Below are 13,195 nucleotides of genomic sequence, written 5' to 3' on the forward strand. Positions count from 1 at the left end.
AGATGTGTATAAGAGACAAATAATAAGTAGGCCTAATTGATATATTAATTGATCGATTGACTAATTGATTAACTTATTGTGTGATTAATTAATTTGGTTGATTAATTGATTGATTGATTGATTGATTGATTGATTGATTGAAGGAATAATTGATCAATTAACTGCTTTAAATAACCACTTACCTTTTTTGCAGGCAATGCCATCTTCAGATATATAGAAACCTGGCTCACAGAGACACCTACGGCCACCAGGATAATTCTCACAGATAAAGTTCTCCCCTTCACATGGAATTTTCGAACATGTATCCATGACTAAAAATAATAAATAGGTTTCTCGTGATTTGCGATGTCATTATTGTCAGCAGAATACCAAGGTGTATTGAAATTCTTTCCTTTTGTATACAAAATGAATACAGACAAAGGCATATATATGAAAATTAACAAAACGTTTAGCAAAATAATAAGTTGACGCAAAGAAAATTTGTTACCTAGTTGACAACTGTTGCCCACAGCGCAATACTTTGCTCATGACAAAACCATGCTATATCTGCTATAAAGTATCAGCTCTAACCGTATACCTGCGCAATAGTAGCGCAGCTCTCATCCTCAAAGATGGTGATTCGCTATTTTTGTTTAATGTTTTATCAGAATAAAAAACGAATTTATATGAAACAAACTCCAAATAACTCTAGTACTGTATTCTGTGCAAGCCATCGTGATATATTCATTATCAGTTATTTTACATTATTGTCCATAACAAATCGATGATAAAAATTAAAAAATAAGTGATAAATAATCATACCTTCACATGTTCTACCGTTGCCTTGGTAATTTTGCATACAAGAGCATGTGTATTTCCGCACGCCTTCAAGATTAGTACAATTACCGCCTTCCGATGGGGGTGCGCAGTCATTCAACGCGTCGTCTGCGCATTCGTCGATATCTGATAGGAAAACATGTGCATTCAGTTATTTTATTTCATTTATTTGTTAAAAAAACACGCCGCGTGCAGAGATTTAAAACATATACAGTGCAATGAATTATTATAAAATATCGGTACATACCGTTGGGAATGATCGAAAATTCTTGAAGTAAAATCAGTAATAAGAAAAAGTCAATAAAACACGTTTATTACAACGAATAGCAATAATCTATTTCTAAGAAAAAAAGGCCTAATAAAAAAGATCATGTTAACTAAAAACGAGGCTGCGAAATACTTTATTTTGCGAAATCCAGAAAATTTAGGCCGAGCAAAAGTATCTAAGGGCTCTACAGTATAGAAAATTAGGTAATTTTATTTGAAAACTAATATTACCATTAATGTGTGTATTTTTACAAATATATCGGTCCTTTAATTTAAGTGGTACAAAATAGATATTGATGCTAAGTTCCTAAAGACGAAAACGTAAACATGTTTATGGAGAAAACGCGTAAATGTGGCCCCGTTCTGATTGGTTCGTTACTAACTGATTGACATCTGGAAAGGTCCATCAATTTTCAAATATGGGTGTTTTTATCATTTACTTACCAATACATGTACGTTCATCTGGCGCTTGGATTTGTCCATTGAAACAACTGCATTTATAAGATCCATCAAAATTTTCACATAAACTTTTACATTTTCTGAAAGGAATTTCTGGTAGCGTGGTAGGAATACATTCATTGATGTCTACAAAAAGAATATCAATCAGAAAACCAAAATGAAAAGGTGGTATTATTATTATTATTATTATTATTATTATTATTATTATTATTATTATTATTATTATTATTATTATTATTATTATTATTATTATTATTATTATTATTATTATTATTATTATTATTATCATCATAATCATCATCATTATTACTAAAAAAGCATTTATATAGCGCCTTTACACAAAAGATAAAAGCGCTGAATAATTAAAATTTATTTTTACAAAGATAATACAAAGTACAATAAAAAATCAATCAATAAGAATGGCAAATACAAATATCTATGTCAGTGAACTTCCTACAAAATGCCAGTTAAAAATAACAACAATAAAACATGAATATAGATAAATGATTGACAGATGATTAATTAAACAATTGAATGATTGATGGATGGATTGGCTGATTAATTGATTGACTGACTAAGATTGATTAAATAGAATCTTTTTTTTAATTCGTTCAATCACATTATTTCTAAGAAAACAACTTGATTCTTTATAAGAATTCAATAAATGTACATAAAAACACATAAATAGTGTGCAAAAATAGATAATGATAATAAATTATCTTTTAATAATAAAATAAAGGTGGTTTTCATAGAACACACATAGTCTGACCATCCTAATATTCAAACCAAAACCTCTAGATGTGTATAAGAGACAGTATATATACACATGCAATAAAAAACATATAAATACATTGAATAGAGGGATTGAAATTGATTACTAAATATATCAACATTGAAAGTTCTCTATACAATTTCATCAATCATGGTATGGAGAAAAGAGCACAATACAATGATGTCTGTTTTCACGTTAAAAACACCTTTTTGGTTGTCATTTTCATAAAGAGACATGTTTACTTCAGCCCCTAACGTAGCTGGCCTATGTTTTGTACTATCGTGAAAATGGTAAAAAGATGACCCAAGTTCTTAACGTATTATCACCAAACACGAAACCATTTTTGAACATTGAGGTTGGTCAGAGACTGAACATGCCTACCTACATGCCTCTTGAACTACCGTAGTTCATGAGACGCATCTTTGGGTCCAAAAACCAAAAATGTTGGTCCATGGTTGGTCTTAGTGTTATTTTCCTCGTTTCGTGGCCGAAAAAGTGTTGTTTTAAGGGCCGTGTCCCAAAGAAGGAATGTGTATAATGGCTGGTCACTTTTAAATTTCTAGGTAAAATTCGTGTTATTGTTTTTAGTTCCTTACCTACACACGAAATGGTACCGTTATCATCCTTCATTTCATAGCCAGGTGAACACCTGCAGCTGTCTCCAAAGCGTCCAGCTACGCAATACCCATTAATGCATGTGAGTGAACAGTCTTCTCCATCATCTTCAAACGAATAATAATACTAATAAATAATAATAATAATAATAATAATAATAGTAATAATAATAATAATAATAATAATAATAATAGTAATAATAAAAATAATAACATAAATAATAATAATAATAATAATTATTATTATTATTATTATTAATAATAATATTAATAATAATAATAATACATTATCACCATCATCATCTTTGTCATTATATCAAGTAATATCATTGGTTTCCAAAATAATTATTACAAAATTTTGTAAAAAAATATATTATCGTTATTGCTATCCTTATTATTCTCATTATCATTATTACTAATACTATCAGTATCAATAATATAATTTAATCAATTAATAATAATATGATTAATAATAATAATAATAATAATAACAATAATAATAATAATAATAATAATAATAATAATAATAATAATAATAATAATAATAATAATAATAATAATAATTGTTGTAGTAGTAGCTATTGTTATTTTTGTTGTAATTATTATCATTATCACCATTTATTATTTCTAGTACTGGTAGTAGTATAGTTATCATTATTATCATAATAAATATTATCATTATCAATATTATTTCACCGGCTCCGAAATGTAGCACTTTACATCTATTATTACTGTCAGTGTTATTATAATCAACAACACCATGTACCCATTGGGGCTAAAGAAATTTACCGAAAAGGGGATCCATCAACGCTGACACGCGGTACGAACTAAGGCACCGACTACAGCCTCTGACGGTCGGTATGGTACCGAGAATACTGGTAGCGATTATTAATGGGAGAGGTCTTCTGGCTTAGTATGAACACAAATGTTAGACCACTATTTTGGGTATGGACAGCTGAAATAACGTTCTTTGGATCGGCACATTGATGACGGGGGTCCAGGCCTGTCTGATGATGGTGCGGTGGGGGGAAGAACCCCCTAACTCTCCGATCGTGCCGCCACTGATGTACCTCTGTCACTTGCAAATGTACATCTTCAACAAACCTTTACAAGTCTTGCCGTCAGAATTGAGTGTATATCCTGCGTAACAGTCACATGTGAAGGATGACGTGCCATCTCTACATATTTGCTCACAGTCGTTTCCCATCTCACAATAATCAATATCTTAAGAACAAAATATTGTAATTTCTGTACATTATTGACGTAAGTTTATTTTATTTGCACAACCAATGTGATCGCAACCGCCAAATGATTTTTAAACAATAAATACAAGGATTTTTTAAAATAAAAATAAAATTAATATTAAAATGAGGTAGTAAATTATTTGGTTTCATTTATTTATTTATTTTTTAGATTATAAAATTCTAATAATTGGTGGCAAAATAAATACAATAGGCGGATGGATTTAAAATGAATTAATTATTGTTAATAGAGCATGTTGAAGTAAGTACAGATGGTCTCCCTCCAGTTAAAAACGCCTCCAATTAAAGACCACCACTAATTGGCCTTATAAAACAAGTATTAGTTTATCTCCCTATCTAGGCTAGAAAAGTGATGAAGGAGGGAGGCTTTCATTTTTATTTTTTATTGCTAAATATTACCCTTGTTTGCTGAAGCATTGATATTCAAAGTAAAACATGACTAAGATAATACAAACAATATCTTACTAATAAAATGAAAAAAATAATATTTTTTCCAAAACAAAACCAATTAATTTTTTTTCTAAACATTTTTATTTTTTAATATATTTTTTTTCAATAGGCCTACCATAAAAGGCATACGCGCGCGAAGATAATAAACCAATAATTTTGTTATTGGGCCTTAAAGACCGCTTTTCGGTGGTCCCAAATTAACAAATGTATTTTAAATTTATTATTCTAATTAGAGATCGAAGCTGCTAAAGACCTGGTACTATAGGCATTTATAATGCGCCTCTTCCTTAAGGTCTTGCCTTCATGAGAATTGAGTGTGTATCATCCTAGAGGTTATAAAGCGCATTTTTTTTCTAGTGTTATTGGGACAATGTTGCTGGTAGCAAGCAGGCAGGCCCCTAAAAAGTTCCCATTTATACTCTTGCGTGGAGAGAAGCAATGCAGACAAGCGAAATGCACATGTGTGAGAATTTGAAACCCCGACCTCGATGTTGAGAAACCAAACCGTTCCCGCTGCGTCAAACCACACAGACTATGGAAACCTGGGTCCCAGAAATGGTCTTTAATTGGGGGAGACCATGTGGCAGTAACATTTGGGTGTCCGCTTCAACAAATGAAAATTGAGGCCTAAAATTATTAAACAGAAATTAAACCTCAAGAAAACTATTAAGAGATATCAGGAATGAAAAGAATAGGCGGAACAAAGTGAATCAACGAACAAACGAAATGACTAACGAATGAAAGAAGAAACGAAGGATGAATGATCGACTAACGAATAAACGAACGAACGCAAATTACTAAATGAATGAATATATTATCAAACACAGAATGAATAACCTAATAAATTTAATAAATGATTGAATAAATGAAGGAACGAATGGATCAATAAATAAATGATTAAAATAATATAGAATTAAATGTGAAAGTAAACGGACGGATAAGTTAAATATGATTAAAATTAAAATGAATTATTAATTTAACAAAATAAAATTTGAATGATTTTCACATTTACATACCTGTACAACTGCCACCATTCTGAAAATAACCATCATCGCAATTACAGATGTAGGAACCCTCAGTATTTTCACAAACAGAATTTGAAGGACATGGTCTAGATACTTCTGAACATTCATCAACATCTAAAAAATGATTGCTTGTTTTGAATATATCAAATGTGCAGAATATAATTTTTTCAACATTGTCATCAGCATCAAACATCATCATTGTTGTCATCATCAGCATCATCATCATCATCATCATCATTATTATCACCATCATCATCATCATCATCTTTATCACCATTTTCATCATCATTATCATCAGTAACTCCACCATCATCATTATCATCACCATCATCGTCATTATTATCGTCATCTCATCATCATTATCATCATCATCACAACCACCATAATCAACAGCAACATAATAATTATCATTATTGTAATCATCGTCCATATTTTTTTTAATCATTGTCAACATTATCGTTATCATTAATATCTTTACCAATATCATCATTATTATCATTGTAGATATTTAATTCATCAACATAATAATCAGATTCATTATCATCATCGTCACGTCCTGATTATCGTCATCATCATCTTTATTATCATTATGATCATCATCATCATCATCATAACCATAATGATCACCATAATCTTCATCATCGTAATCAACTTCATTAACAAGAACAACAACATCCTCATCATTATATTATTGTGATCATCTATAATAATTAAACATAAATGTAAAAAATCCTACCGACACAGTCCCCGTCATTGTTCTTTTTATACCCCTCAATGCATTCGCAAGTGTATGTACCGACAGAATTAACACATTTTGTGTTCACCGGGCAATCATTATAGATTGAATTACACTCATCAATATCTGAAATATATAAAGTTTCGACTAGTGAAAGTACTTTTAAAAATGAAATGTATTTTAACATAGGACTATCTGAATATCAGTAAAAATTAAACAATTTTAAACATATGCATGATACAAGAAACGTAAATCTTTAAGAAAAGTAAATGTGTTTAGCAATGACGCTTCTTTACTAGAATAGAATTGATAAAATTTTACATCATATATTTATTTTGTTTGCAATTTCTGATTGTCTTTAATCGTAGATATTTATTTCATACCTATAACCTATTAAAATTAAAGTAAATTGTGCTATGATCTTGACAAAAATATACGTCACATAAACATTACATTTTTTCTGTCTATTATTTATGTGCAATATTTTTATGCTCCTAATTTGATTAATATTTTTATTAGGTAATGTTAGAATATTAATTCAAATTTCATATTTTCATATTGTATCGTGATTAGATGTCAATGAAATTGTAAGTGTTTTAATTAAATTTAGTAATTTTCAATGCGATGTCTTTTTTTGTATTCTTAATATTTTGTCAATTCTTATTGCAATTTTTAGATTTTGTATGTAATATTTTTTTATATTTTGATATGCTTTATGTAAATGCATTCATTTACGCCTTGGCTGCTGTTTGTATATATTTTATTTTATTTCAATTACCATCCAACAGCGGGATGCCTACTTTTAAAGGAATGGAATACATGTAACAATGACAATACGATGATTTCATATTATACCAAGTAAATAATAATAAATAAAGCATCTATTTGATATAGTTTAGAACATGAACTGACCTTGGCAGCTGGTCTTGTCCCTCCACAGCATGTATCCTTCCAAGCATTGACATTCATGACCGTCAGGCGTATTCACACAAACTTGCTCGCAGTCATTTCCTTTCTTACATTCATCACCATCTAAAACGATCACACAAATTCACAATAATATTAATAATAATACCCTAATAATAATAATAATAATAATAATAATAATAATAATAATAATAATAATAATAATAATAATAATAATATGAACACTTATATAGCGCACAATCAGTATGATAGAAAAAGTACGCTCACGGCACTAATTTCAAAATAGGATTTTAGAATATTGGTTGAAAGCAATTTGCAAAAGTTTACGAAAGCTTCCAGATCGAAAGGCGCTCTCTGGTGCATCATTAACAATACATTACATATTTTTTTATTCCTTTATTGCATCTAACAGTGTGAAACACCAATTACATAATTACATTATCATATAAATTCAGGTTCTAGACCTACTGGTGAGCGGATTCACTGCCAATGCCTTTGATCAAGTGGATGACGTTCACCTGTATGAGGGGTTTTATTTGACATTCTTTGTCAGATTAAAAAAAAATTATTTACCTTTCAAATAGGCCTAATATTTATTACATTATTTTTAATGGTATTTCTTCAGATAACATGTCTGTTTTAACTGCTCTATGGTGAGGGCTTCCTAATTGATATCTTCGTTCAAACGTAGTGCGGTTAAGAACTAGTGATGTTTCGCGCATATACAAAACAGAGTGAAATTTAGTTGCTATAAGCGGATTTGAAGCTCACCTCCTGGGGTTGTAGCAACTGGAGAGGGTTTAGTAACCGTGGAAACTGATGGAGCCGCAGAACTTGGTGAATTTGGAACCAGGCTAGTGATAGTTATTGTCGGCGCAATGATCGTTGTTCTGACAGGCGTCATACTCGTTGGTGGCGCAACAGTTGAGCCGTTTACAGATGTGAAAAGAGAAGCCGGAGGTGCCGGTGGTGGAGAGGGTGGAGGGGGAGGAGTAATTGGTCGAACTGTTTGTGGTACATCTGTTGTCACTGAAAATGTTAAAAAGAAGATATATCAGCAAATTATTTAGGATATTAAAGAATTATTAAAAAATTGAACTGCGTAATTAAAAAAAAAAAGTTTCTTTCTCTACGATAGAATGAATTATTTTAGTTTATTGTTTTTCCACCATGATTATATACATTATATAAATGCAGCAAAAGCGGAGCTCGAAGTATCATATAAGATATCATAAAAGAGAGATTAACATCACACTCACTACAAATATAATAGAAAATTAAATATAATATGTTTAATATAATAAAATATGATACAATTGACATTAGTATTAAAGATGATAATACTAATAATAATGATAGTATTATTATTATTATTATTAATGATAAGGACAACAATGATAATCGCAATACTTCATAAGCTATACCACTCTAAAAAGAGAGATTAAAATTACATTTATTACAAATATAATTGAAAGGATAGGCCCTATGCTTAATATAATATAATATAATTAAGATGATGATATTGATTTATGATAATGATAGTAATCTTAATACTTTCCTACCTGGTTCTACAGTGGAAAATCCTGGGGTGATGGTTAAACTTACAGAAAATGCACCTATAAAAATGGTAAGGTACATAAGTCACTCAAAATCCGCTGAGAATTTGAAAATTAATTTAAAACAAAGTTAACAGCAACTAATAATAATAATAATAATAATAATAATAATAATATTAATAATGACAATGAATATTGTTATAAAGATTAGTACGATAATGTTAAATAAATATTATTAATAATAATACTTACACTAACATTAATAATATAATAACAATAATAAAATAACAGTAATAATAATATTAATAATAATTATATTAATAATATTTATAATAATAGGCTTAATACAAATAAGTTAAACTTGCCTAAGTCCACTTTGCCTAACTCGAATAATTTTTAAGTCCATTTTATTTGACATACCAAATTGTTGTGTTTTCCATTAATTAACGATCTGTAAGTCAAATATTATCTAAGTCGAACAATATTTAAATGGCATTTTTGGATTCAACTTAGGCAAGTTCAACTGTAATAATATGCAATCATAATACAATATAATAACAATTATTATTAATCTTAGCAGTATTTATATAATCTATTAATAAATACATTAATAAATAATTTAATCTTCGTTCTGTATGCGATATGGTAATAAAAAAAATCAGTTACATATGAAATAACAATAATTGAAATGTCTGAAGCGAGAAATGTAACAAGATAGAGCATGTTAAAGAGAGGACATCAGTTGGCCTAAATCATCAAGTCAATTTTATTTGACATACCAAATTGTTGTGTTTTCCATTAATTAACGATCTGTAAGTCGAATTTTATCTAAGTCGAACAATATTTAAATGGAATTTTTTGGATTCAACTTAGGCAAGTTCAACTGTAATAATATGCAATCATAATACAATATAATAACAATTATTATTAATCTTATCAGTATTTTTATAATCTATTAATAAATAATTTAATCTTCGCTCTTTATGCGATATGGAAATAAAAAAAATCAGTTACATATGAAATAACAATAATTGAAATGTCTGAAGCGAGAAATGGAACAAGATAGAGCATGTTGAAGAGAGGACATCAGTTGGCCTAAATCATCTCATGACCCAGTGATTTTTCTTGTACAGGACAATACACCCCATCCCGGTGCCAGTAAGCCTAGAAACATAAGAAACTTCCACAGTGACATCAATCAAAACGTGATTAAATTCAAGACAAGTACCAAGATGTTATGATTCATTAATGACAAGCTTCAGACCGACGGACACACCCTATTTTTTTGCTGGAAAATGAAGGGCATTCATTTTGAAGAATACAGCCCGGTTGAAATCTGGGGCTGTAGTTTAAGCAGCTGTTGAATTTAATTGGTTTGATAAGTAACTGGATTATTGAACAGATTACCGAATTCTTTTCCTGAAAATGGAACGTGGGTTTTTTGATGACAAGTATGTCGGGATCGAGATGACAATGACTGATTCTTTTAATTGACAAGATGGGCAAGTGTTGTGTTGTCAAACAAACGGGTGACATAATAATGGCAATTGGTTACTCATCATGTGATAATCTGAGAGCACGGGCAACAGAGCGAATTGTAACTGCTATTTTCATTATTGATTATATTTTTCATAATAACGAAATTATAATTAGAGTCCATCCCACATGGCTTTTGTTCAATCTTGTGCGAGGGACGCATATTATGAGTTATCGAGAAAAAAACCTAACGCATTGACAATCTACAAGATCTTTTCACTTCTTAATCGGAACCATGTTATCCTTTACTCCTGAGTAGCTTTACTGGTTGCGAATAGGCTTTACTTTGACAGCAGTAATAATAATAATAATAATAATAATAATAATAATAATAATAATAATAATATTAATAATAATAATAATAATAATAATAATAATAACATTTTGTGTTGTCAAACAAACGGGTGACATAATAATGGCAATTGGTTACTCATCATGTGATAATCTGAGAGCACGGGCAACAGAGCGAATTGTAACTGCTATTTTCATTATTGATTATATTTTTCATAATAAAAAAATTATAATTAGAGTCAATCCCACATGGCTTTTGTTCAATCTTGTGCGAAGGACGCAGATTATGAGTTATCGAGAAAAAAAACCTAACGCATTGGCTTTACTTTGACAGCAGTAATATTAATAATAATAATAATAATCATAATAATAATGATAATAATAAATATAGCGCATATTGCTAAGCCCTCTATGCGCTTCACATTATCATTACCACGGTCATTGGATTAAACACCTATGGAACACAAACCCAAGCTCCCTGGGGTAGTATTCCAACCTTGCATTTGCTACATCAGCGCATTTTGGCATTTAAACCTACCAGGTACCCACTTATACTCCTGTGTGGAGAGAAGCAAAAGTGCCTTTCCCAAGGACACAAGTGAAATGCACCGCGAGGGATGAGGGATTGAACTCCCGACGTCAAGGTTGGGAAACCCGAACCGTTCTCTCGCTGCGCCAAACTACTTTCCACAGTACAAAAGAATCCTTTATTAATAGTGCAATAAACCTACAACAGCTTTTTATTCCATTTTTAACCCCTACCCTGTCATTAAAAAGTCCATTTGCCTATAATTACGCAGTAGGCCTACTTTAATCACTAATTGAAAAATATAAGGTATCTTCTACTCTTGTGTTTGAGCATATTATCGAACAAAGGTTATTATCAATTGCCGGCGGTTATAATGTTAATCGTTAATAATTAAACACTAATAGATCGGTCCGTTATCAAGAATTGACATAGGCTATCAATTTAGAGTCCAAAGACCATCATACACCTCCCTATTTAAGCAAATTGTCATTACTTAAGAACAAGATGGGGGACACCAACAAAAGAATTATATATTGGATTAAACTAATTAATCAAGTGTTCCTTTTAAAGTGATTAGTCGGTTTTTATTTACTTTTGTTATACTTCTGTAAGTATTGTAAATATATATGGATGGGTGAGATTTTCTCATCAGTATTCTTCAAAATGATCAAATAGATCGAAACGTTGAGTCTCAAAATGTCTCAAAAAATTACTTCTTTTCTTTTTTGTACATTTCAATGTTGAAAAAAAATCACTTGATGATTAAACACATTCATTAATTAGACTTTGAGAAAGATAGTAAATAGGCATGCAAAACAGTCCTGCAAAGTTGTTTACCATATGTAAAACTAATAAAACAGCTTGTTTGTCATGGTACTGGGGAGGGGAAATTTGTGAGGAGGAGGTATCGCTGCATCATTTCACTCATTATAGTTTCAAAATATCAGCTAACAGCACCTATTTTACAAAGATGGCTTCGATAATAATTATGACTTGTGGGGCGGTGGATGCGCATCTGTTTTATCAAAGAGACCTGCAACAAAATTACAAAATTGTCCCCATCTGTGTAGAATAAAAGCTTGTTTGTCATCATGCCAGTCGCGTATCTAGAAGTCTTGAAATGGGGGTCCTGATGGGGAGGGGGGCTCGATGATCAGTTGAGGGGAGCTAATTCGCAAAATAAGATGATTTTTGTTGACTTGTAACTACTTGACCGTGATTTTTTTTTTTGGCGGGGGTGGGCGAATGGGCGACAAATTTTTGGAGGGGCGTGCCCCCACCCCCGCGCACCCCTAGATACGCCACTGCCATGCCATTGGGAGGGGAATTGGTTTGAGAGGGAAACGTATCGCTGCACTATTTTACTCATAGGCCTATAGTAACATATTTTAACAAAGATGGGTTCGATAATAATTATGATTTATGTAGCGTTAGATCTATAATCTGTTTTAGGTCTTCCATTATGAATTGTAGACTTAACGAATTATTGCCCACAGTATGGTATGATCAGGTTCGTTGATGCATTATGTCTCGTGACCAAAACCTAATTTTATCTAATTATTGAATGTATATATGTGTCTAGCCATCCACAAAATATGATAATAGGCTATCGATAATTTTACTTACATAAGATTAGAATTATTGTCTAAATTCATGAACAAGGTCCAACACACAAAAATAAAAGTGTGGTGGCGACAATGGGAGCAGGTCCCCTCCGTCGGGGAAAGCTGCGTCCCTACACCAGCACCGAGGAGAAAAAAATACAATTCGTCGGGGGAGAAAAAGTCTATGTAAACTTAATTTGAGACTCTGAAATGTATTAAATAAGTTTTTCAAATTCCTAAATTGTCGGATTTTGAGGGGATCTGTGGTCATTCCTCCAATCGTCAGAATCATTATCTGACTTCCTGTCGGACCATCTTTAGGCATATATACATACATATATATATATATAT

At 30.9% G+C, this 13,195-nt stretch overlaps 1 protein-coding gene across 1 annotated transcript in view; it reads right to left on the minus strand.

The window, feature by feature from the left end:
- Window positions 1-13,195, minus strand: part of LOC117104053 (latent-transforming growth factor beta-binding protein 1-like) — a 20,291-nt gene that overhangs the window by 3,009 nt on the left and 4,087 nt on the right. Inside the window, exons 3-12 of the mRNA XM_033244707.1 lie at window positions 8,891-8,944; window positions 8,100-8,357; window positions 7,314-7,433; window positions 6,402-6,527; window positions 5,657-5,779; window positions 4,033-4,152; window positions 2,911-3,036; window positions 1,528-1,668; window positions 802-942; window positions 183-311 (exon numbers count right to left, since the gene is read on the minus strand). Coding sequence (XP_033100598.1) covers window positions 183-311; window positions 802-942; window positions 1,528-1,668; window positions 2,911-3,036; window positions 4,033-4,152; window positions 5,657-5,779; window positions 6,402-6,527; window positions 7,314-7,433; window positions 8,100-8,357; window positions 8,891-8,944 — 1,338 coding nt within the window. The remainder of the gene's footprint in view (window positions 1-182; window positions 312-801; window positions 943-1,527; window positions 1,669-2,910; window positions 3,037-4,032; window positions 4,153-5,656; window positions 5,780-6,401; window positions 6,528-7,313; window positions 7,434-8,099; window positions 8,358-8,890; window positions 8,945-13,195) is intronic.

This window comes from Anneissia japonica, unplaced genomic scaffold (assembly GCF_011630105.1).
Source record: "Anneissia japonica isolate Jap-2015-1 unplaced genomic scaffold, ASM1163010v1 scaffold287778_len1315358_cov176, whole genome shotgun sequence".
NCBI lineage: Eukaryota > Metazoa > Echinodermata > Crinoidea > Comatulida > Comatulidae > Anneissia > Anneissia japonica.